Source organism: Notechis scutatus, chromosome Z (genome assembly GCF_049901735.1).
Source record: "Notechis scutatus isolate UNSWTSFEM ecotype Mainland chromosome Z, rNotScu1.2, whole genome shotgun sequence".
NCBI classification, from domain to species: Eukaryota; Metazoa; Chordata; class Lepidosauria; order Squamata; family Elapidae; genus Notechis; species Notechis scutatus.
This window is the reverse complement of record NC_142025.1, coordinates 34,552,941-34,579,968: the sequence shown is the minus strand read 5'-3', so window position 1 is coordinate 34,579,968 and position 27,028 is coordinate 34,552,941. Positions and strand designations below refer to the sequence as shown.

The window sequence follows — 27,028 nt, the reverse complement described above, 5'->3', positions numbered from 1 at the left end:
TGGTGAATGTCCTGCCGTAGAGATACTCGTGGAACCTTTTGACGGCAGCGATGATTACCAGGGCTTCCTTGTCGAGTTGGCTATAGTTCCTTTCCGGCTTTGATAGGGTTCTCGAGTAAAAGGCGATGGGTGCTTCGTTTCCGTTCGGGAGTGTGTGGCTGAGGATCGCCCCGATCCCGAATGGTGATGCGTCACACATGACTGTCAATGGGAGGGTCTCGTTGTACTGGATGAGGACGGCATCTGATGTGAGCAGGTCCTTGGTTTGGTTGAAGGCGGCTTCCTCTCATTTCCCCCAGGTCCAGGTTGCTGTTTTATCCAGCAGCCTATGCAACGGTTCCGCTGCGGTTGCCTTCTGTGGTAGGAAAACATTATAGAAGTTAATCAGCCCGAGAAACGCCTGCAGTTCCATTTTATTCCTTGGTCTGGGGGCTTCTTTGATGACTCTGATCTTTTTTTCGGTTGGTGAATTCCGTGCCAGTCTAGGAGGTATCCTAGGAACTCGACCCTCTCGGTATGCAACTGGCATTTTTCCTTTTTGACTTTTAGCCCCGCGTCTTTGAATTTTTGTAGTACCTCCCTCAGGCGACCCTCCAGTTCTTTTTGGTTGGCTGCTGACACCAACATGTCGTCGAAATAGGGCACCACCCCCTTGATTCCTTGCAGGAGTCTCTCCATGAGGCTTTGGAAAATTCCCGGTGCTACGCTGACTCCAAACTGGAGCCTCTTGCAGCGAAAAGCCCCCCGGTGGGTCACTATGGTCTGCGCCTCGGTGGTTTCCACGTCGACCGGTAACTGTTGGTAGGCTTGCGCCAGGTCGAGTTTCGCGAAGACCTTGCCTCCCCCCAGTGAGTGTAGAAGGTGCTGCACTACTGGGACGGGGTAGGCGCTTTGTTGTAAGACACAGTTTAGGGTGGCCTTATAGTCCCCGCAGATTCTCACCAACCCATCGGGCTTGACTGGGGTGACTATGGGGTTTCCCACCGGGCATGATCGGTTGGCTCTAGGACCCCCTGTTTGATGAGCTTGTCTATCTGCTCGTCGATCTTGGGCCGGAGTGCAAAAGGTACCTGCCGTGGTTTTAGGCGTATCGGGGGAACGCTGGGGTCTAAGATGAAGGAGATATGGGGCCCTCGGTACTTGCCTAGGGTGCCGTCGAACACTTCCTGGAAGTCCTCGCGAGTTGTTCCTCCCAGTCTGCCTCTGCGACGTGGTCGATGCCCGTTACTTCGATCCCGAGCGGCGCGAACCACTGTAGTCCCAAAAGGCTGGGTCGGTCTCTGTCCACGACTGTCAGGGGAAGCCTTGCTGTGCGCCCCTTGAATGTAACTTCAAAGTGTCCTGTTCCGACTATGGGGATGCGGTTCCCCTGGTAGTCCTTTAGGATTAACTTCTGGCTTTCCAGCCCTCTTTTGTGGATGGCGGGCACCAGGCGCTTGATTTCCCGCCATGCAACCATGGAGAGGTAGGACCCGGAGTCCACCTCCATCTTGCATGGCTTGCCCTCGATGCCCACCTCCACGTATACCTTTCAGGCGTCAGTGCTCGATGAGTAGCCGATGACGACCGTCTGGTGGGTCTCCTCTCTCTGTTGGTTCTCGCCGTTCCGTCGGCCCCGTCCGTCCCAGTTCCAACGACTCTCGGTTTGGCAGTCCCTTGTCCTGGGGGGGGTGCTGTCCCATCTCCGGCCGCTGTTGTCTCGCTGTCGGGGGCTGTAAGCTTTCTTGAGTCGGCAGACTCGGGTAATGTGGCCTCTCTTGTCGCACTACCGGCAGATCGCGTCGAAAAACCGGCACTCCGATCGGGGATGGTCGCCTCCGCACCCGGCACATTGGAGTCCCGACTTACGACTCCGCCGTTCGCGCCAGTCTCGTTCTGTTTGGAGTCGATGGATGTCCTCCTCTTCGTCCGTGGTGTCGGAAACGGAGTCGAGGTCGCCATGGTGGGTAGTGGTGGTCGCTCGGCAGCTTGCTTCTGGATGCGTCTCGGCCGTCGGGGTCGCCTCGGAGGTCGTGGCTCGGTCCCCGGTGTCTGGTCTCCGCATTTGGGCCGCTGAATTCCGGGTCGCCTCGGCTGCGGTGGCTTCGGCAAGAGCGTCTGTGAGGGAGATGTCGCCCTTTGCCATCAGCCGACTTTGTAGGACAGGGTCCCTGAGCCCGAGGACGACGCGATCTCGTAATGCCTCGTCCATGTCTGTGAAACCGCACATGCCTCCCAGGTTTCGCAGGTCTGCCACGAAATCACTAATGCTCTCACCCGGTTGCTGGTCTCGCCGGTAGGAGTCGTGCCGCCTGATGAGGGTGGGCACGGCGGGAGCATAGTGGCTTCGTAGCAGCGGTTCGAGGTCGGTCCAGTCCATCGCCTTCACGTCCTCGGGTTTTGCGAGGACTTTTGCCATTTTAAACACTGCGGGCCCGCAGTGTGTCAGGAAGACGGCCCTTTTTTTCTGCCCATTTGCATCCTTGAGGTTGCTACTTTCTAAGAACATCAGGAACCGATCAATGTACGATTCCCAGTCCTCAGTAGCTTGGTTAAAGGGTGCGGGCGGTGCGATGCTGGCCATCTCGTCGATCTTGTGTCCCTTGGTGCCACGTGCTCGGTGGGTATCAGTTCCGCAATCCCACCTTCGTCGCCAGTGTTAAGTTCGCCGTTGGAAAGAAGGCTCGGGAGTCAGTGACCGTTTTCAGCTCTTTATTAGGTCCCGAGATCGACTCGGGGTTCAGGAGATTGGCGGCGGCTTATATTCTCTGGCCGCAATGGGCGAAGCCAATGGCACCGCTTTGAATCTCCCGCGATTAGTTTTTACCAATCGCGGGGATTCGCAGCGGGCCAATCGGTGCGGCTCGCTCGGCCAATCAGGTCGCCGTGCGCCCTGGCCAATCAGGGCGCGGTGTTTACAAGTATGCTAATGGATCGTACAGAACAGTGACAGACAAAAAAAATGAACACAAGCCATTTGCAATCCTAATCTGGGGGATTTGAAGCTTGACTATTTTAAAAACACTCAAAAGAAACCATGATGGTTTAATATAGGTCAAATGATAAACAGAAGTATGCAGTCCATTAGAGTTTTTTTTATTATCTAAATGAATATTTCTTTACCAATGCATAACTACAAACTATGGATTCATGATGGTTATACATTTTATAGTTACCTAATTTACTATCACATTTTATTTGAGAGTAAAATATTATTTCATTGTTCAGTTTTGTTATTCATATTTATAAAAAGACAAGAGGAAAACAGACAATATTACAAGAGGAATGAAAATTTTCATCATTCACAACCTTATTTTGCTGTCTCCTTTTCTACCCCTTCTGAGGTTTTTCCAGTTTGCCCTTGTAGGAGTTTTAAACATTATGTAATTGAAGTATTTATCTCAACTCTGCCCATACAAAATGTGGAATATCTTCTCAACAAAAACATAAATACTGAGCTATGGCAAAGAGCTGTGTTTACATGTTTGAGACTACAATGCCCAGAATTTCCATCTAGGCTAAGTTGCCTTGGAATTTTGGAGATTGCAGTTCAACTTATTTCCAGGATTTGAGAAAAGTACAGGAAGGAGCAAATAACAAATTTAATTGTGACTTTCAGATTGTAATACATTTTTCTTCTACTCAGTATAATATGAAGTGAAACAAATCATGGTGGCTGAATTGTCTAGTGCAGGAAGAATTTCATTATTTAATACATTTTGAACAGGAATTCAATTCTATTAGCATATTACTCATTTGGTACTTGTCATAATCTCTGCCCCTTTTTAAATTATTTTTCCTTTTATTATTATTTTGCTTTTAATTTGATTTTCATGGTTGCTGTTTGTTCACACTGAACATTTTAATGAATAAGAAGCATTGCTGGTGTTTTTCCTAACAAATATAATGAAATAATATTTTCCTATTTTTGTCTACTTTTGTTGTATCTACTTTCCAGAATTTTAAAAGGTATTAATTTCCATAATAGATTTGAACCTATACTTTAATATAAAAAAGTTTTTTAAAGCTGTAGCATAGGCTGTAAATATTGCTTTATTCTAAACATTATTCATTTGTTTCTGGCTTTAAATTCTCATCCAGAATATTAATATTTCTTCTATTAAATATCTGTTTTTACCAGATACAGGTAGTTCTCGGCTTGCAAGCATCCGTTTAGGGATCAACCATTGCAGCATCCCCATGTTCATGATCAAGATTTGGCTGTTTGACAACCGGCATGTATGATTGATGGTTGAGGTGTCCCAGGGTCATGTGATCCTCTTTTGTGACCTTTGGCAAAGCACTGCCAGTGCTTTCAATGGCACTGGTTTCGGCAACTCTGCAGGAATTCCATCAACTTCTGGGACTTTGCAGTTAGGCAACTAGTTGAAATGCTCACACTACTTCCTCCTCCAAGGGATCTGGTTCCATTTCTGGTAGGTGAGCTTCTCTCCTCTTACAGCCTCTTTTTCATTTGTGTAAAATTATTCTGCATATTCCTGTCATCTTTCTCTGATTGCTTGTTGGTTATGTAATTCCTTTCGATCACATCCTCTGATCATAGCCTTTCTTGGTAGCCTCATATTGCAATACCCAAGGACATACATTCAAATCTGCAGATACTGAGATTGTTGGACGAGCAGGCACAAAAACAGCCATGGAAGTGATTGAAGCCTGGGAAACAGGCCGCTTGTCAGTGTGTGTGTTGATTTACCCCCACTTTATCAAGTACTTAGAAGGAGAAGGCTGGGCAGCACAAGGAAACAACAGCAACAACTTAATAGCAGCCATCAATACCCCAATCTATATCTTAAAACCTTCACACAACAGGCATCATATAAACATCATAACAGGACAGTCCAAAGCACACAGAGAAGTTCCTGAGGATGTGGGGTATGACAATCTGAAAGCTTGGAAGAAAAAATCTCTGGTCCCGTGACCAACACAGATTGGATCCTGAAACCTTGTGACTGAAGTTTGGCTTCTAATTATAACGAAGAGTTGCTATGGCTGTGCAATTAAATACTCCAGTGCTTGAAATAGAAATATTGAAATACTAAGATATATGATTGTATGAATGTTTTTTTAATTCCAACACTGAAGAGAAGAGTCATATATTATCTCTGAACCTCTAAAAATCTTGTAAACGCCCTGCATCAACTGTTTCTCAGCTATAAGCATCTTTCAAAACATTTTAATAATATTTATGCAATTCAATTTATATAATTTGTGTGGCGACATACTTTATGTGTTGTCCAGCATGAAGCCTGATGCATGTTGGGAATATTTGGAGAGGACACAAGTTGTAGAGGGCTCAGCTGGATATTTGGTAACAAATGATTTGGTAATGAAGTAGGTGACACAAGATTGACTTGTTTTATTCAGAAAGACAGATACCTTATTTCAAGGTTATTCTCAGAGATGGGGTAGAAGAAAACCTTTGCTAATCAAATTTAACTGTGTCAAGCTGTGATGTTGACTCATATTTTGCTCCCGCATGACAGGACTTGTTGTTGTTAACTTATAAAAGGAGCCCAATTTCCTTCTCTTCTTTGGGAAGAGAAGGCCTATTGTCTTTAATAGTTAAGCTAGTAGAGTGTACCATGTGACAGATGACATTCAAAGGCAGTGAAGAAAGAGCTGTAACGTTTAGCCTTCTTCGATCTAATAGTCTTCTGTGTTGGAAGAAAATATCCTTCTGGGTTCAGTTCCAAGTGGGGGGAAAAGACACTGGAAACATGCAGATAGTTTAATGGTGGACAGGATCACATGACTTGGAGCTCCTGAGTGAAAAAAAGGGCAGAGATGCTGAGCGTGCCTGAGTTTTATGCCCTCTGTTGGGATTTGAATTTGAGTTGGTATTCTGATTGGTTGTCAGACTCCCATGGGACTATGCAGGGGTAACTCTGAAGGCTGTCCTGAATCCCAGGCTTGGTTGAGCCTTGCTGGATGATGATGTAATGAAAGGGCTTTGAGCAATTCCTATTATGCCTCTACCTGGAGGAGGTAGATCTTTGTTATGTAGAATAGATTGGCTCAGGCCTTAATGGCTCATTGACAAAGGTGGGGAGGTGAGTTTCTGTCTCTCTGAGATTCTACTTCTCTTTTAGGGGAAATATTCTGCCTTTTTAGTATATCCTAAAATATTTCATTTTTCTAGGAGAGGGATGGGTTATAACTTCCAACATCTGATAAGTTGGATTCTCAGAATTAACCCAGCAGGCTTTGCCTGTGCCAGCTGTCAGCTGATGGGAATTAAAATTCAACACACAGGATAATAGACTGGATGATTCCCAGGGTAAAAGAATGAGTCACTTGGCAATCATGTGAACGCCATCTAAACTCTGGAAGAAAGTATGCTTTATGTAGGGAGAGCATAGGAAACAGCTGGCCGTGTATAGTTTCAAATTTGTAACATGCCACCACATTTTTTTCCCTATTCTTAGGTAATATATGCCCCTCCCCAATTTATGCCACTAGCTAATGATGATTTCTAGTTACAACACTTAACTATTAAACCTTTAAAAGCGTTTCCTGTCTGAGAATGTTTTTTTAAAAGCATCATGATAAAGGTTGAATAAAGAGTTCTTGTTTCAGGTTGGGGTTAGCAGATTAAAATTAGAGTTAGTTAAAGGGGTGTCTCACAATTTTGTGTCATGTTTAGTGACCTTGAATCTAGTATGGCATTTAGCTAGGTACAGTAGGGAAATCGGCGGCCTACTTAAGCTTTTAGACCTTTTTAGATGAAATGAAAATAACATCTGTTTCTAAAAAAATAGGTGAGACACTGAGAAAGGGAACGCACACATGAAAATGGGAGGAACACAAAGACCAATTCATATTCTAATGGTTTGTTTCTCTCGGGTAGCAATTCTCAAAACATTTTGTTCAAAGGATCCTTTTACATTCTTGAAAATGATTGAAGACTCCAAAGAACTTTGGTTTATGTGAGTTACATCTATCTGTATTTATTATATTAGAAAATAAAACTGAGAAATGTTAAAATATATATTTGACTTTACAGTTCCCTGTAATGGCTGGGACCCAGAGGGATCCTCAGACCAGACTTCGATAATTGATGTTCAAGGGCAAGGGTGTGTGACTTTGTTTGAGGATCTCCTTCACATTTCCATGGCTTATTTAGTAGCTGCATTCCACACACACACACAAAAAATCAGAATCAGTTTTCAAAATTTCGAATGGAACGTTAAGCTTTAAGGCACTCGTTTTCATCTGTCAAATCCTTTGCCCCACTACAAATGCTTGATTCATGTCCTGCTTGCCTTAGGGAAGATTCTACAAGCTGCAAAACTAGGGCCAACATAGTTTTCCTGCTCTACTATGGGACTGATATATAATATGCTTGAATTGCATTTGGTCCTGGAATATGAAAGCCTACCTTGATAGTCCTGACTTCACTGTTACAGAACTCTTGGAAGCACATGTAATTCTCAGCTACTCTCTTTTCTGTAGACACCATTCTTGGAAAGTGTAGAACCTGTCCATCTTTGAATCACTGTAAGAATTAAAATATTAGCAGACAATACAGGATTATGGCTTCTCTGTTAAAGGTGCGAACATGCACCAGAAATTCCTGAAAGGCAAAAGTGCTAAACAGAGTTGCATAAAAACCTTAGTGAATATTAAAAGTGAGAGGAATGATTCATAAGCACATGAGCTGCAGGGGGAGGGAGGGAGGCAGAAAAAAACAAAATCATGCATTTCTTCTTAATCCAGGCCCATCACATGATGAGCCCCAAGATCTTAATTTAACCAAAGAGAGCAGGAGAACAGGGAAATTTTATCCCAGTCTTACTTTGAAGAGTTGAGAGGAACATCAAGTCAAGTTATACAAGTTCTGTAGTGTGTGTGTCTTTCTCTATCTATTCAGGATGAAGTGGACTTGCCTATTCTTCCTTCTTGGATACCTGCTTGTTGGTGAACATGTTCTGAGTGCTACAGCCTCCAAACGTGAGTTCCTTGCTTTTTCTGCTTTTTTCTTCTCCATATGAAAACTGGCTGTAGAATTGCCAATTCTGAGTGGGAGAATCAGATATAGAAATGATGGCAAGTTTGCCCTTAATTTACACTTCTAAAACAACTTTGGAGGAATCAAGTGCAATTTGGGAATGAGGGATTCTGCTTCAGAATGCAGAGATTCTCCAAATTTAAAGAAAAGGAAGTGTAAAAATTTTGTTCTGTTTCTACTGTACTGCACTACAAGATGGTCTATAATTCTACACACTTGTTTATGTTGAAGAAGATCTTATTAAGATCAGGAAGGACATTTCAGAGGAAACCTGTAAGAGGTTATAAGATGTTGGAACAAATGGTCCAAAACAGTTTCTTCTCAGCATCCTTTAGCTTTTATATTAAAGTCCTATGTGTAAAACAGATATATATTTATATTTTGTTCATTCCTGGTTTATTCAGAGTGAGAGTTGTGTTCTATGTTAGGTATTTTCAATGAGAAATAGAAAAGAGAAGCAAAACGAATCCTATGTTACAGAATACATGTGGTGTTCTGCAAAGCTGCATTCTCTATGCATCCTGACACTTCACCATAACTGAATATGTAATGGTAATCGTACCAGTTGCAGACATATTAAACACCTCTGACCAAGAATGTACGTATGGCAAATTATTTATTTTTCCTAGAGATAACTACTCACAAAAACTGTGTTTCTTTTGGGATCATATTGTCTCTTGCAAGAACTTACTCTGTCTCAAACTGTATGGCTACCTCTTTTCCTGGCAGTGCATTAGTAAAACACCATACTTTCATGATCTTTAGAAACTAAGATACTTCTTAATACTTTACACAGTACAAGAAATAATGGTGAAACATTTTCAAAGCCGGGTCACTTTGACAAAGGAAATTTTTAAGATGCAAAACTGCATAAAAATTACAGTTTGCCACATTACATCTTTGAAATACTTTTTGGGAAGACAAGCATGCACTCTGAATTTTACTGGTTAAGAAATTACTTAAGAAATGGAAAAACATCAAAGGGAAGAGTTAATCATATTCTTGGACCTCTTCTTTACTTTTAATTTCTTCCCCCAAAAGCAGTTATTAACTCCTGTTAAAAGTAATGGGGGCATTGTTTTTGCATTATCATCTGACATGTTTTACTCTCTTAAGGACATATCTGAGGTCATATATGCTGCCTTCTTCAAATTAACCCTCAAACCACATTTCCTCATAACCATGAGTCTGGCCCAGAAATGTATGGGCTGAATGCATTCCAGAAACCCTAGAAATATTTATGGAAATCTGTGTACTTTCCATTTACAGTATTAATCTCCAAAAGCTAAAATTTTGTCCGGATTATATGAAGAACATTTTCATTTTCTGATTCTTTCAAAGTAGCAATCTGCACACTTGAGCTATTCTCAGCCAACTCCTATTTTCACTCATAAGAGAATATCAGCAAGACCTAGTTGTCCTGCTAAAGCCAGAAATAGACATCTTACAGGTACTCTAGCTAAGGCTGATACTGAGCTGTAGCAGGGCTCATCTGAAGGCTTATCCAGATTGCTGATTTCACATGCTTTTCCAGGAAGCACGACTTGACATAGCACAGAAGCCCACCTCCTTTTTCCTTTAACAGTAGCTTATTTGGACAGCTGACAAGCTCATAGGAGGAGTCAACTTCACCTGCAAGCATCTTGATTTGCCTTCCTTTGTATGAGATATGATGCAAGTATGACCAGGTTGTTCAAGATCTTATTGAAGAGGAGCGAGCCAACCTGGCATGCATTATTGAGACTGGAAGTGAAGGTTTTCCCTCCCAGAGATGTGTCCAGCCGGATTTCAGGTTTGGCATCAGCCAAGATCCCAAAGCAGGGGAGGTGGAGTGGCAGTAGTTATCAGAAAGTCTTTATTGATTTTCAGGATCCTTGCTCCACAGAGCTCTGGTTATGAGACCTTGTTCCTAAAATCGGGTTCATGAGATCAGAGGGGATTGTTGCTAATATACCAGCCTCTCTGTTGTGCAGCAACCTCCTTGCCTGAACTGCTGGAGACCATCTCAGGGCTGAAGCTCCCCAGACTTATGGTTCTGGGTGACTTCAATCTGGTGCAGCCTCAGAAGCAGCCCAGGAGTTCATGGCCACCATGGCAGCCATCCCAGATTATCTGGACTGACACGAAACAGTGGTCACATGCCAGTCTTGAGTTTGTTTGTTTTTGTCAGAGCAATGGCAAAGTGACCTGGTGAGGGGAATGTAAGATTATCCCCCTTATCATGGTCATATCACACCCTGAAATCCATGAGGCTCTCCTATGCTGGCCCCCACCAAAGGGAGGCTAAACCCATTTGGATGGTCTGACCCCTGTGACTCATAGACCCTGATGGGAACTGGGGGGATATCTGGAAATGTTGCTGCACGGTCCTGCTGAAACTGCAGTGGCAGCCATGGCTTTGGACAGGTTTCTCTTGACTCATTGCTTCCAACCCTCCCCCTGGTTTACAGAGGAGCTACAGGTTCTGAAAAGGGCCAAGAGAGACGTAGAGCGCCGCTGGAAGGGATGACTCTGATGGGGCATGACTTAGAACTACTATTAAGACCTACCTCGTGGCAGTAAGAGTGGTGAAACACCAGTATTTCTCTGCTCTTATTGCATCCTCAGAGTGCCACTTGGAGGCCCTGTTTTGGGTCATCCATTCCCTCCTAGGTCAGGGGCTCAGGCAATCTTTTGCAGGGCAGGCAGAAGAATTTGTTCAGCACTTGATGAACAAAGTCGGCCAGATTCGTTTCCAGTTAGACTCCATGCATGGAGATAGTCCATGTGAGATGCCCTGTTATTTGGGAACAGTTTGATTCAGTTGGCCCCGATGAAGTGGGCAGGGCTCTTGATGTTGTCAGTGCCACCACCTGTCAACTAGATCCTTGTTCCTTCTGGATGGTGAAAGCCTTCAGGATGGTGGCTAGCAGGTAGGTTCAGACATGATTAATATGTCATGAGAGGAGGGGACATTTCCAGATGCTTTTACGCAAACCTGGGTTCACCTCCCCCTTAAAAAAACCATCACTGGATCCCACCTATCTGGATAATTTTTATCCAGTTTCCAGCTTCCCATTCTTAGGGAAGGTTGTGGAAAAGGTGAATGCAGGACATGGTATATGAAAAATATTTTGAATAAAATAAGTCAGGGAAAATTCTGACATTCATCAACATAACCTTAATTTTGCCATGTTGAATGAATTAAGCCTTTCTTCATCTGGAAAGAATTTGTGTATTCTGACATATGAGTTTTTATTTTACTGCAACACTTTTATAATAAGAAAAAAAAAGTCTTATTTTCTCCTTATTGAGGCTTAAACAAAACCATTTTATGAAACATCCTATATTTCAATAAAAGTAAGAGCACTCTTTTTAAAAAACTATTTATCTATGAATAATATAAGAGCTTGACAATTTCGTTACATGAAGGGCTGTTATATGCAAAATGTTAGAACTCTAAGATTTGGTGGGGAGGGAGAATTGCTTGCACACTGGGGAAATTTGGGAGTTGGACTTCCACACCTCTTAAAGTTGTTGAGATTCCTGCTGAGGCATAGGTTTGGTAATATTTCTAGATAATTATGACGAGCCCAAGTTTGGTTAGCTATCATGAGGCTGTGAAGAAAACCCTCCCCTCCTTTCCTAGTATGAAAATTGTTGGTAAATTTAAACTCTTGAAACTTTAATCTCTGCCATCAGCATGCAAGGAACTCATATGGCACAAAACTTCTGATATTAAAAAACATCAGTAATGTGACCCACATGCTCCTCCTAAGTGCCAAGCTTAATTGTAGTTTAATTGATATTAGTTTTCTTTAATCAGCATTTGTCTAAAGTGAAACTCTTTAGTTGCATTTATAAATTATATATTTTGTTCTTAATTACACAAAACAATTATCTCCAACTCACCGTCTTTATGTTTTTGTGTGTGAGAGACACTTAGTATAAAAGTGACACAGAGTAGTTACATCAAAAACAGTAATTGCCTTAATCTGCATTTGCACTGCATTTCAGTTGGAGGCGTCAAAACTTCAGGCGTCAAAACTTCAATTGCAGGATGTTGCTTAAAGCATACAAGCAACACAAGCACAACCTTTTTTCACAGCATCTTTCCATTGACTGAAGTGAAAGAACAGATGTTCAACATGCCAGATCTTCTAACGCATTCATCTTGGCATCTGTTAGTGAAATTGGAAGCATTACTTTTTAATTAACCCTCGTATAATGGCACAAAGTAATAATTTTTAAAAATAAATGTTAATTCAAATGTTTGAATATTAGTAAAGGTAAAGGTTCCCCTTGCATATACGTGCTAGTCATTTCCGGCTCTAGGGGGCAGTGCTCATTCTGTTATAAAGTGAAAGAGCCAGTGTTGTATGAAGACATCTCTGTGGTCATGTGGTCGGCATAACTAAATGTCGAAGGCACACGGAACGCTGCTACCTTCCCATCAAAGTGGTCCCTATTTTTCTACTTGCATTTTTACATGTTTTTGAACTGCTAGGTTGGCAGAATCTGGGACAAGTGAGGGGAGCTCACTCCATTACGCAGCGCTAGGGATTAGAACGCCAAACTGCCAACCTTTCTGATAGACAAGCTCAGCGTTTAATGACAATTAAAAAGAAGAAAATAATCTTCTGTGGCACTATTGGTCTATTGGTCAAAATGGGATATGCTTTAAAGATCCTTCAAAGCACTATATATAATGTGATTGTGGAGAGTGAACAGATTTTCATCAGTACACCTAGATATAGGTTATATTTTCAAATTAGTGCAGTTGTATTCATGATTAAATACTTAGTGAATAGGAGTACTAAAATCCTGTGAAGAAGGGATTGGCACAATGTAACCATATTTCAGGATTGCATATTGCCCTCAATGTAGTATGGTCAGGGGTAAAGCAAGCTGGGGCAGAAGGTGATTTTTGGCATCTCCTATCCAAAGGCAGAATTGCATAACTCCGAAAAAAGTTACTTTTACCGTTTTCTGAATGAGGGTGCTGTCAGGATTCCAGTGTCTCAGAATCGGCTAGCTGTCAGGATTCCGGCAGTTACCCTAATTAAATTTTGAGTCTCGAGCCAAACTTCCAAAACTTCAAAAGGATTTATTGGGAATTAACATGTCCGGCACTGCCTGGATGTAGCCAAGTCAATTCATTGTCACCCTTAACCCTGGTTTCCCCCACCCGCTGGGTGTATCATAATTCTCCAATGGTACATACACATCCATAGCTAAGAATCATCAATCATGTTCTCCAGTTAAAATTTTGCATGGCAGAAACTTCCGTCAATTAGTTACTATCTTTGAAAACTATTTATGGAATGCACTTTCAATTTCCAAGCTGCCGCACTGCTCCCCCTCCCTTTCTGTTGGCAACTCTAAAAAGACGATAGAAATATTTTATGAGTTGATGTGCCTCAACATGAACATGGGTAATAACCTTCTTTACATGTGTATAAAACAAATAAATTCTTAACTTTGTTGATGTTTGAATTTTTCTGTGTAGGATTTCGAGATGTGATGACTCATGGAAAAGCATATTCTCATAACATATACCACCACAGGCTAAATCACTGGTATTCTGATCATAATAACTGGAATGATAAGCTTTATCCTACCTGGGAGAAAGGAGACCCCAGATGGAAAAACTGCTGGAAAGGTATTTCTATGTGCATGATACGGTGGGGAAAGGCAATCAACCTGAAGTGAACGCAACTATAGAAAACATGGATGATAAAGTGTAAATGCAGCTTGGCCAGAGTGATATTTTTGTTCTCTGTAGAATAATGAACTTTTTTGTTTGTGAAAATCTTTGGCTGCTTTTTTATAATGTAATGGTTTTTTGTTTGTGAAAATGTTTAGCTATTTTTACACAAATTAAGGGCATGTAACTAAATATTATCAAACTTTTCTCTGATACTGCCCACATGACTTGGCACCAGCATTAGCCAAATATTTGGAGCAACGAGAGTTCTGCCTTTATACACTTAAACATACACACCATTAGTCTTAAATTAGACTGGAGCATGCTTTTGAATTCATGTTTTAAGTTTAGGATTTAAAATATCTGTTGGAATTGATTAGGCTTCCTGAGACTTTTAAGCAATTATACTCTTTTGTGATACAACTAATTTTAATTTGTAATGCTTATGGTACAGGATCCCAAACTTTCTCAGTTCCCGAACTTTCTCAGAAAGATATGTCACAATTGATCAGCAGGTTCTGACCAGTTCTGGAGAACCGGTAGCAGAAATTTTGAGTAGTTCAGAGAACCGGCAAATACACCTCTGACTGGATATTTTACAGTATCCTTCCTCTGCCGTGCCAACCAAGCCACCTCTACAGAACCGGTAGTTTAAAAAATTGAATCCCACCACTGAAATTGATGTTGCAAAGCCCAGCTTTGTAAATGAACATCACAAAAAAACATTTTACATTTTACAAAATATGATCTTGCAGTAGCTGATGGAGTGCCCCAACACACAATTTGAAACTGCAGGCTTTGGGTTAAAATTTCCTAATAGAATTAGGCAATGTTAGCATCAGGGTTGGGATTCAAATTTTTTAACAACCAGTTCTGTGGGCGTGGTTAGATGGGCATGGCCGTGTGACTGGGTGGGTGTGGCTTTTTGCAGAAAAACCCCCATCTGGTGTTTTTTTTTGCCTCCTGGGCCTCAGGGAACCCTCCTGGGGGGAGGGCGTTTTTGCTCCCAGAAGGCTTCCCTGGGGCCCAGGAAAGCAAAAAATGGAACGTGGGAGGGCCCCATGCAGCACCCACCCACCCTGTTTCCCCCACCGCACCTCTTTTTTCTCCTGGGTCTCAGGGAAGCCTCTTGAGCGAAGCAGTAAGACAGATGATTATCGGAACAGCTGATCGTCAGGATGGGGGGGTGGAATATCTTAAGGATTAACTAGTCGGGGGAGAATGCAGTCAGCAATGTCAGGTATGCACGTGATATCACACATGCGTGATAAGGGCTGGCTGGGTGGGGAGGGGAAGGACAGGCAGAGAGGGGAGGCGAAGGGCAGGGGTACGATTTGCCAGTTCTCCACAGAATCATAACAACCAGTTCTATAAAACTAGTCTGAACCAGTAGAATCCCACCCCTGGTTAGCATCAGGCTTTCTTGAGTTTGTAGGCTAATGTTAGTATTATAGTTTGCTTAGGACTACTTTTTATGCTTAGTGCTTGTTTTAGCTTGTTTGAGATTTCTAGTTAAAATACTTTGAAGGCTAGCTTTAGAGTAAAGCTTTATGCTTAAGGTTAGGCTTAGAATTCTCCTGTGTCACAAGTTGTTTAGATGTAACCCTCAGGTTTAAAAATTGTTATTGGCATTAGAAAGAACTTTAAATTAGGATTGGTATTCTTCCTTGAGATTTTATTTTAGTGAATCTTGGTTCAGGATAACATGAATTTATGGCTTAGGTTTAGTGCTACCTTACTCTCCTGATGCAAACTGATGCAAAAGAGCTAGTATTGGTAGCAGATGCATGATATTAGAAAAAGGTTTTGCTAAAAAAAAGCAACACTATTGCCAGGTTTTCAGGAGGGAGGGGTTACAACAGTTTAAAGTACTAATTTCAATTATTAAAATTCTAAAGGATTTTAGAATCCATTCAGCACTGCAGTTCAGTCCATTGCAGCATTGCTATAAATGGGAAGGATATCTTCATTAATGAGCTCCTTTTACTTATTTATTTACTTATTTATTAAATTTATATGCCTCTGTCTATCAAGTGACTTTGAGCAGCTTACAATGTCATAAACAACAGTATAAAACAATTAGAAGATTAAAAGATTGATATCTCAAACTGTTCAACATGGGAAATAAATGTTTCTTCTCTGTTGATTCTAAACTAAAAATGTATTCTTTCCAAATTTGAACTTAGTTGTTGTAATGACAAGGCAGTCGAGGTGTTTGATCATGATCAACTGAATCATGATGAACTTTATTGGAGTCTAGTCTTGCATTTATACACATTTTTAGTTATCCTCCAACATTGGTTAACTTTGGTTTCTGCTTGACTTTCGTTATTGTTCAGCATAGTAACTAACACAATTAATGATCTCTAGTCAAAGTCCAACATATGTTTACTTCCTCTCTCTAATCCTCCTTTAGATGAGTAACTTTGTTTGCCTGAGTTGTATTTGCTTGGAAACATTCTTTTCTCTGAGGTTTGCCATCCAAGATAAAGACATTCCTGCAATTACAATTCTACATATCCTCGTTTTTTATTTTTAATGGAGGATTCAAAGATTTATGAATGTATCGCAATTGTAAAGGAGTAAGAGAGGGGGAAGCAGGACGAAACAATGCAAATAAATTTGGAATACATTGAATAAAACATCAGGTTACAATTAATACAATAATAATAATAACATAAAGGAAAAACTGTCTGAGCCAGGACCAATCAGGGAGCCAATTGGTTAGCCACTCAAAAGGTGAGTACTGAGCATGGATATTATTTTGAATGTATGATTGTAAATTGGCAATCTCATCCTCAATAGTTTTATTCAAAGAATGAAAATTTCTGAGGATGAACATTAGTAGCATATTTATCAAAAAAGAATCACATATTAGGATCTTTAATCTGCCAACCAACACATATCGATCCTGTATTAGATCAGAGGCATTAAAAATAGGAAAATTGTCAGGATACATATCAGGAGCTATATTAAGTCCATACAAAGAAGAATTAAAGGTACCTGACAACCAATAGTAGTTAGAACAATAACTATAATTCCCTAGCTTTTTTAATATGTGCTGAGCAGCATCATAATCAGACCAATTATGAAGCCAAGTGTGTTTAGCGTGACAACAGAAACACAGACCCCTTGTAAATTGACTAACTTTCAAGTAATGCCAACGGACAGAATTCAATTGCATAGGGGGTTTAGAAAATAGCCAGGAGTATGAAATAGATTGTAGTTGTGAGACAATAAATGTAGAAGACATGATCAAGTTAGGGGTAAAAGAAATTTGACCAAATGCCGTTGGGGGCTCATAGTATAAAGTAATATTTGTGCCATGGGTCATAAACATGTATTGGGCATGACAAACCCACAAATTAGGGTTAAGATGAACCACAGAAGTGTCATTTTGAGCAGAAACACCATTAACCATAAACAAGAAAATACAAAGTAAAATTGTAACAGAATTAGCAGTAATAATAGCAAAAACAGCAGCAACAAGATTTTCAGGAGTCTGAGGTAATGAGGCCTGTTGCAGTTGTTGTTGAGCTTGATATGTAGTAGATTTAACCTGGCCCCAAGTGATGGGTTGCGGGCACTTCGACCTTGGAAGACAGACTTCCGTGTTCAGATGAAGATTGAAACCTGGAATCGGGTTGCGAAGGCCCTGATGCCATGCCATGATACGGACGAACACAGCGCGCTGGAAGCCACACTGCTTGTCCAGTAGAAGGATCTTCCACGGCAACGTAACCGCGACCCCAGGTGATCAGTGGTATAGGGCCTTTCCAGGTTGGATCTGGAGCTTGGCGATACTTTACCAAAGGCCTTGCTAAAGATTCAGTAGTTCGAAAATGTAAATTAACAGGTGAGTCTGCAAGAGAATCTAAAAAAGTTAAATAATTCCAAGTATATAATGCTACAGCAATGAGATTTTGAATCTTTTGCAGATGGTAAGGGCCAGACTCAGTTTGTAATTGTTTCTGAAGCAATGCCTTAAAAGTACGATGAGCTCGCTCAACTATAGCTTGACCCTGAGAGTTGTAAGGAATTCTATGCACTAAAGTAATATTCCATTTCTGACAAAAGGTTTGAAATTCCTTACTAATATAAGCTGGGCCATTGTCAGTTTTCAACTGAGAAGGCCAACCCATTACAGCAAAAGAGGATAGGCAATGAGAAATAACATCTGAAGTACATTCATGTTTTGAAGCTGTAACCCAAAGGAAATGTGAATAAGTGTCAATAGATGTATGAAGATAACAGTATGGCTTAAAGGTTGAAAATTGAGTTACATCCATTTGCCAAATTTGATTAGCTTGGGTTCCTCGTGGGTTGACACCCACTGGAAAGGGAACTGCCAGTTGCTGACAAGCTGGACAAGCATGGACAATATCCCGAGCTTGAGATAATGAAATTTTAAATTGCTTTGCAGGCGATTTGGCATTTTGATGAAAATAAGAATGGCTATCAACAGGATCAACAAACAAAGACGCAACATCCTTTAAGGATTCATCTGCCTTCTGATTTCCTTCAGTCAAGGCATTAGTAAAGGGAGTATGACTCCGAATGTGTTCTACATACAAAGAATACAAGCGAGTTTCCAAACTATTCTTTAAAGATAAAAACAAGGATAACAAATTCTTATCCAAAGAGAGAGCACAATAAGAAAAGAGAAGAGATTGCATAGCTAAATACACATATTGAGTATCAACAATCAAGTTAATAGGTTGGTCATTGAACAATTGTAAAGCTAAAATCACAGCAGCCAGCTCAGCACGTTGAGGTGAAGTCTGCATGGCAGTAAATTTAGAATACCATTGTTGTTGAATCTGCCAGACGACCACACCCCTTGTAGGTGAGCCATAAGTAAAAACTTTAGAGCTTTAGAAATAGGATTTCGCACAAAAATGGAAGAAAAGGCCAGATTTAAAGTAGTAGTAACCACTATTCTAGGATCATTGGGTAAAGAATACAACAAGTTTCCCACATATTGAGAAAATGCTATCTGATATGATTCTGAAATCATATAACAAAAACAGGAGTATTCCAAAGACTAGTAGAAGGTTCTATATGACCAGCAGCCAATTGTTCTTGAACCAATTGTTGTAAACAGCAAGTTTTTCCCTTGATAATGGCCATTGTTCCACCCAAACCAGCGTAGAACAGAGCCATTTAAGAGGAAGAGCCATCATCAAGAATCAAATGGGCATTAAGAAGAGAAAGGATATAATGGCTCCAAATATTAGTATGAATATCTAGAATGTATGGTTGTAGGAAAAAGAACTTACCAGCAGGTGTTGTAACATTAATTTCTTGAACACTCTGCCAAGCAGCTGTAGAACCTCCTATTCCCCACAATGAAGAAACTGTCATTTTTGGCCACTGTACTGGCCACTGTAAAGAGGAGATGACAGTAACATCGGCTCCAGTATCCAATAACCCTTGAAATGGTTGTTTATTTAGGAAGAGAGAGGAGTTCAGCTGATGAAGTAAGCCTACAGATAAAGAAGTTGATCCAAATCCTGCATCCACACGATTACCTATACCAGGATATGGATTTTCATATAGAAGAAGAAACAATTGAACAACAGAATTACAAGGAAGAACTTGAGGAAGATTCACCCAAATCTGAATCATAAGGATACCAGTGTAATCTGAATCTATTACCCCAGGCACAACAAAACAGCCCTTTTTGTGTGCAGAAGAACGAGGCAAGATTAAGCCAACTAATCCTGAAGGAAGAGGTCCTTTAAATTGAGATGGAACTATTTTAACTTCCAAGGGAAATTTAAACTCAATTTCCTCTTGAGTGATTAAATCAATCCCAGCACTATCAGCTGTGGCTGGGGAGGAGTGAGATAGACTGCTGGAGGAGTCAGGTAATATTTGCTTCCAATCTTCAGGAATCATTGTATAACCATTTTTTATTCCTTCTACAAGTCCTCTTGTAAAATTACCACTAATCCCATAGTCTGTAACTACCTTTTTTAATTCTCTTAAGATCTGATAAGGCAGACCCTCCCATTCTGCTACTTGCAGTCCAAGCTGTGGCCCCTGACCAGGACAATATTGTACTGGACAAACAGACAGTAATTCTGCAAGTTCTGTTCCTGAGACAGAGGCATCACTTTTACAAGCCTCAACCATTTTCTGAAAAGAAGACTGAACAATAGAGTCAGGAGGCTTTTGCTCTGTATCTGCAGAAGCTGAGGGTATTGAAGACATATATTCAGGTGAAGAAGGGGGACAAATGACAGCATTAGTATAATGTGAAGGTAGAGGTGTTAAAAGAGAAAGTTCATTGTGACCAAATTTTTCAATTGCATGTCTACATAAATGCCACACCTGCAAAACTTCTATTTTTGCTCTAGGTTCAGTATGCAATGTTTTCCCTATACATTCCCAATCAGTTAATTTTAAAGACCCCTCTTCTGGATACCATAAGCACTGAGCTGCAATCTCCTGGACCAGCCTTAAGAGATTTTTCTGTGGTACCTCAGTATTATTTTTCTTCAACAAATAGCCTAATTCATCTACATGCTTCCTTTGTTCCTCAGAAAGCGAAGACCCCATACTTACAAAAACCAAAAAGGTTGAAGAAACCACAAAGGGTTGAAGGTGCACCAAATCCTTGCCGGACGAAGTAAGAGGGTCCCTGTTCATGCGCCACTTGTTGTAATGACGAGGCAGTCGAGGTGTTTGATCATGATCAACTGAATCATGATGAACTTTATTGGAGTCTAGTCTTGCATTTATACACATTTTTAGTTATCCTCCAACATTGGTTAACTTTAGTTTCTGCTTGACTTTCGTTATTGTTCAGCATAGTAACTAACACAAATAATGATCTCTAGTCAAAGTCCAACGTATGTTTACTTCCTCTCTTTAATCCTCCTTTAGATGAGTAACTTTGTTTGCCTGAGTTGTATTTGCTTGGAAACATTCTTTTCTCTGAGGTTTGCCATCCAAGATAAAGACATTCCTGCAATTACAACTCTACACTTAGTCCGTATATTTTCTACTGAAATGGCCTCTACAGAGGGATCCAAAAACTCATGCTAGCCAAGATCACATGGTTAGAAGCCCATACCTGTTACACTGGGACATTCGTAAACAAGAGATGATGCTACAATCTCATGATCACAGTCATCATTTTCATTTTTTTGATCGTCCTACATACATACGTGTTTGGTATGAGATCATAAGTTAGGCTTTTTAAATTATGTAAATAATAATTTTCTATTGATTTATTTTTCAATTAAGTTTCAAAACATTAATTGTTGGGCACTTTGAGTGCCTGACATAGAGTATGATTTATCAAAAAAAGAGAACTAAGCAAGACTTGATGCCAATCTGATTTATTGCATTTGCCGGAGGAAATAGAGGATACTGGGATTATTCTCTACTGTTGCAGATTTCACTGTCATTCTGTCATCTCCCAGAATTTTCATGGGTCTGTTATGAAGAAAGCCCAGGGACAATTCTCACACAGTGCCTCCATTGAAATCTAACTGGTGGATAAAAATCAGTGTAGAACATTAGAATATTCCTTACTTTGCCTATTACTCAATAAATAGTCTACCTACGGGCGCGTCATTGAAATATTTTTTTAAAAATAATTTGGATAGAACCAAAAATGGAACGTTCCTATTTATGATGCCATCCATCCATCCACCCACCCACCACCTACCCACCCACCCATACATACATACATCCAAACCAGGGTGTCCAAACTTTTTGCAAGGAGGGCTAGATTTGGTGAGGTGAAAATGTGTGAAGGCCGACCATTCAGCCTGACATTCTTTGAACCATTAACATTAAATGGGAAAAATGCCGGCCGGCAGGAATGAATGATAGGCTGAGCTGGTGGGGACAAGAGGCTGCGGGCCGCTCGAAATTTGAAAATGGGCCACAATTGGCCCCTGGGCTGACTTTGGACATGCCTGTTCTAAACTCTTCAGTAGAATCTTCCAATCCAATTCTTCATTCCTCATTTCCCAAATTAATTAGTATTTTTGAGGAGTTTGAAAATTTTATTGGTTTATCAGAATATAGGAAAATAAAAATAATGGGAAACTAGGAAAAAGGGAAGAAGAGAAAATGTGAGATAGAAGGGGAAAAAGAAAAAAAAGATGTTGACTTCCAACTCTCTTTAACGTAGTAGAAATTAATAACATTACAACTTCAGCTTTTTACTTTTTCAGAGAACATATACTAGCCATGTCTATAATAACAAATCTATCTAATTAGCAAAACCAGAATCAAAGTTTCATTTTTTTCTTATAACAAGTACAAAATCCAGAGGTGATTTCCAAATAGAAACAAAATTAGATATATTCTCTTATTTGGATAAAGCAATCAGTTTAACCATCTTTGATTTTTTTCCCCTTGCTGTGGGAAATAATATCTATTTCTGTTTTCATTTATTAATCTTTATAGACTATCATTATTTATATTAACAGAATTCACTATATTCTTTCAGATTCTTTAAACTTAAAGGTTAAAGGTCATTCATTTTAAAAGATGAAACTTTTCTTTAAAAACATTTCCAAAATCAGTAAATTCTAATATACCTTTTAACATCTTCTTAACATACATACTTTAAAATTCACTTCCAATAATATTTTACAAGCTTTAATAGTTATTCAATCATTATATATGAAGGGGGAACATTTTCAAATCCACTTTATAAACACAAAATTATACATACATGCACATACATCTATAATTGTGTATGTGTGTGTAAGTAATTGAAAGAAAGCTTTAATACAAATTAGTTCACATTTTATGCTCCTAGAAGATACTCAGTCATATTTAAATTATTGTAAAATCTTTCCTATTCCCGAAGTTATATTTTTGGGAGTGGTTTTGCATTTGGAAAACTTTTTGAATATCCCAACATACATTCCCATTTTATTCATTTCTAGCTAGCTTCAAGAAGTATTGCATAATTTTATTATACAATTTGCATTGAATATTTTAATTTATGCAAATAGAATGTGTCATAGTGTATTTGATATGACATTAAAATTAAATACCTTTTCACTTTCTAAGTGAAAAGACTGGTTCATGCTACAAAAGTCTCTAAGTCATGAAACATTTTGGAAAAATGCAGTACAGGTAGTCCTCAACTTACAACAGTTCCTTTAGTGACTATTCAAATTTGCAAAAGCACTGAAAAAAGTGACATGACCACTTTTCACACTTATGACTGTTACAGCATTCCCATGTTCATGTGATTTACATTTGGATGTATGACAACTGATTCATCTTTATGGCAGTTGCAGTGTCCTGGGGTCATGTGATCCCCTTTTGCAATTTCCTGATAAGCAAAGTCAATGGAGAAACCAGATTCACCTAACAACCATGTTACTGATTTAACAACTGCTTGTTTCTTTAACAAATATGACAAGAAAAGTTGTAAAATGGGATAAAACTCGCTTAACATTTTCTTTTTCTTTTGGGGCTCATGTGGTCTCAAGTTGAGGACTACCTATATAATGTTTATCTATCTTTGTGCATGTATGTATATTGATAATGTCAATTTTTGAGTCAGTACTTTTGACCTTAGTGACTGCGTGGGCAAGTCCCTACAATTTTCTTGGCAGGGTTTCAGAAGTGGTTTGATATTAATATTAATATAATTGATATTCCCAAAATAGGGAAGGCCCGAACAAATCCAGCACCAGTTAATAGCAGCATCCCTCAAGGCTCACACACTCTTAGGACCCACACTCTTTCTGCTTTACATCAATGATGTATGTGACAACTTTAAAAGCAACTGCATCGTCTTCACCGATGATGTAAAATTGAGAGTGATTTGCCAAGGTCACCCATCTGGCTTTGTCCTAAGGCAGGAGAACATCTCTCAGTCTCCTGATCTCTAGTCAGTGGTGGGATTCAAATAATTTAACAACCTGTTCTCTGCTCTAATGACTGGGTGGGCGTGGCTGGGTGGTCATGTTTCTGAGTGGGCGTGGCCAACTTGAAATTTCTCCTTAATCCAACTCACAATAAAATAACACTGTTCCAATATTTAGTAGAATAACAGAGTTGGAAAGAACCTTAAGGTGTTCTAGTCCAACGGTTGCCAACCGGTGGGCCATGGCCCACTGGTGGGCCGCGAGAAAATTTTGGTGGGCCGCAGAGAAATCTCACCCCCAGAGCACCCCTTCAAAGCAAATAATCCATGCTGTGCAGAAACACAAGGCTGTGCTGCCCACATGGCCTGCAGGAACCCTCCCTGCCCACTCACTCCTTACCTGATAAGCGTGCCTGCTAAATTTCTAATTTTCCTTTTTCTGATCATCATCTGTTCTGCTCTGCCGGGAGATTTAGATTAGCTAGGAAGCAGAAAATGGTTGGATTTCTTGCTTTCTAGCTAGTCTTTAAATATTCGGCTCTGCTTTTAAGCACAGCTGAACCTCCCTTAGGACTGAAGGTTTGCTTGCAAGCAAATTCAGTGCAGACTCACGGCAAGCAAATTTGAGAGACTGAGTTAGCCGATGGCAGATAGATAGATCACTGAATGATTCTGTGAGCAACTCAATCTGCCTGCTTTGCCTGATTTTGGGTAAAAGTTGCTCTTTTTTAATAAAAAATTCAATATTTATATACATGGTGTGTTGTGAGTTAATTTTGTGAGTTTGCTTACTAGCAAATTTTATGAGTTTGCTTGCAAGCAAATTTTATGTGACAGACTGAGCTAGCCGATGGCAGATAGATAGATCTCTGAATGAATCTGTGATTCTGTGAGCAACTCAAACTGCCTGCCTGCTTTGCCTAATTTTGGGTAAAAGTTGCTCTTTTTTAATAAAAAATTCAATATTTATATAAATATTTATAATATTTACATACAAGCCATGCCCAGCCAGTCACATGACCACCAAGCCACACCCACAAATTAGGCCATGCCCACAGAACCAGTTAGTGGTCCCTGGGATCTAAAATTATGAGTTTGGTGGTCCCTGAGGTCCAAAAGATTGGCGACTCCTGTTCTAGTCCAAAGCCCTGCTTAGGCAGGAATACCTACACCACTTCAGACAAATGGTTATCCGCTCTTGTCTTAAAACTTCCAGTGTTGGTGCATTTACAACTTCTGAAGGCAAATTGTTCCACTGATTAATTGTTATGTCAGGAAATTTGAGAGGCTTCTACAAAATTGAGAGAGTCTATCTATTTTCCAAAGCACCAAAAGGCACAACAGTGGATGGAAACCAATCAGAGAGAGAAACAACTCAGGACTAAGGAGAAATTTTCTAAGGGTGAGATCAATCAACCAGTGGAATAGCTTGTCTGCAGAAGTTGTGGCTGCTCCATCCTAGAGGCTTTCAAAAACAGTGAGGGAAGTACTCCCCAAAAGGACAGTGCCAAGAACCACTAAAACAATGCAGAAAACTTAAAAAAAAACCATTCCTCCTTTAAAAATAGTCAAACCCAAAGCAAACGCAGCAGGTGAGAGGGAAACTAACAGCAGCTGCTCATGCCAATTGAAAGCGTGGGCATGCTGCCAACAGCCATTAACCCTTCCAACTCTATTATTCTATGTTCTCTATGTTCTAAATTAAGTGCTTCATGCTGGAGCACGCATGCATTAAATATGTAATAAATTTATTTTATTTTTTGCTTTTCAGGGGGTAGAGTAATAGCTAGTTTGACCAGTGATAGCCCAGCTCTTGTAGGCTCTAATGTGACATTTATTGCAATGCTAAAATTTCCCAGATGTCAGAAGGAAGATAATGACAGTAATATAATATATGATCGAAAGTGCCTAAACAGTAAGTAATTAATTTTTATTATTGCTGTCACAGTTTTATTGCTGTTGTTATTATTTTGTTATTTTACTGTTAAAGAAGGTGTGAGATTTTTCTGTTTCAGGGGATCAAGTAATCTAGCTAGTTTTAGATACCATAGATACCACATGACTGTATTAACATGATTGAAATTTGTTTATCTACTTAAGACAATCTATATTAATCAGTAAGTTCTTAGTAATTATGTTTAGGACTGCAGCCTTGATAAACTGATCCTTATTTCCCAATCTGAAGTTTTTCACATTCTACTGAAATGAAGAAATTAAATTCCAATATATGAAAGGCATCAGCCAGAAGAAAATGCTTTTAAAATTGTTCTGCTTCTCCCCCCCATCTCCATTTTTTCCTTTTTATTTTTAGATTCTTTAGTACTTTCTGATGAATATGTTTATAATTGGACCCAATGGATTGATGACTGTAGCTGGATAAACTGCACATATAACAACAGCTATAATGTTTTCCCAGACGGAAAATCTTTTCCTTATCACCATGGATGGAGGAGAAGGAATTTCATATTCATATTTCACACACTTGGTTAGTCTTTAAAATGTACTTCTAGATTTGATTTTTAAATTTTTTATTTTAATACAGTTTGATCCGAAATTATTTGCAACATTAGGAATTATATGAGCAAAAATTGGTAGCACTCTGAGAAAGACATTGTTTCAGAGCTGCATTGAAAATAGAGCTGTTTACTGACTGTTAAGTTTGGGGAAATAGACATCTTTCACAGCCCTTCAAGCTGAGATAGGGTATGTTCATATCTTATAGTAAATTGTTCTGAATACCTTTTCTACAATAAATTGTACAATTGAAGCAGAGTTTTTAAAAAGACAGTAACTGTGAAGAACTTTTCTGAAGTGAATTATATTAAATATATAAATATTCAGCTACTAAAACATGTAGGTCTAAATTAGCATTTATGTTACAACTTCTCATATCTTTAAGGGCTTTTCTGTCAGAAATGAATATTTTGTTTTCTCATTTATAAAATTGTTTTTGTTTTCTGTAGTGTATTTGTTCCTTTATTCTGACTTCCACTTCTGGAAACATACTAGGCAGCTAATGGTGTGGAAGGGAGGGAGGACAAGTCTTTAAATGATAGATATATGGGCATCTAAATTTTTAAATATGTAAATGCTAACTGAAGAGAGGTTTCTTGCCTTCCTCTTCTAAAGATTGAAAGAATTGTAGGCAAATGAGACTACCAAGTGGGGGAATGACAAATGACTCACAGAAAAATCAGATCTCCAGAAGTTTTGGATTTGTTTTTATTATCCCTGAACACTGAAATATTCTAGCTGGAGTTGAAGGGCAGCCATTAAGCTGCCTACCTCTTGCCAGTGTTGGGATTCAAATTTTTTTACTGCTGGTTCTGTGGGCGTGGCTTGGTGGGCATGGCAGGGGAAGGTTACTGCAAAATTCCATTCCCTCCCCACCCCACTAACCTGCTTTCCAGCTCTGTTTTCCTGTGCAGGGCAACCAAAGAAGATCCAGCTGATCAGTTGGGACTCAGGAGGCAGAGAATAG

The 27,028-nt window shown here is 39.9% G+C and overlaps 1 protein-coding gene across 3 annotated transcripts in view; it reads left to right on the top strand.

The window, feature by feature from the left end:
- The first annotated feature begins 7,663 nt into the window (after positions 1 to 7,663).
- Positions 7,664 to 27,028, top strand: part of GPNMB (glycoprotein nmb) — a 30,863-nt gene continuing 11,498 nt past the window's right edge. Inside the window, exons 1-4 of one of the 3 annotated variants that reach the window (XM_026677992.2) lie at positions 7,664 to 7,950; positions 13,497 to 13,649; positions 25,319 to 25,462; positions 25,859 to 26,032. In XM_026677992.2, the coding sequence (XP_026533777.1) occupies positions 7,872 to 7,950; positions 13,497 to 13,649; positions 25,319 to 25,462; positions 25,859 to 26,032 (550 nt within the window). In that variant the 5' untranslated portion in view covers positions 7,664 to 7,871. The remainder of the gene's footprint in view (positions 7,951 to 13,496; positions 13,650 to 25,318; positions 25,463 to 25,858; positions 26,033 to 27,028) is intronic. The other 2 variants (XM_087945883.1, XM_087945884.1) reach the window with 2 other exon arrangements.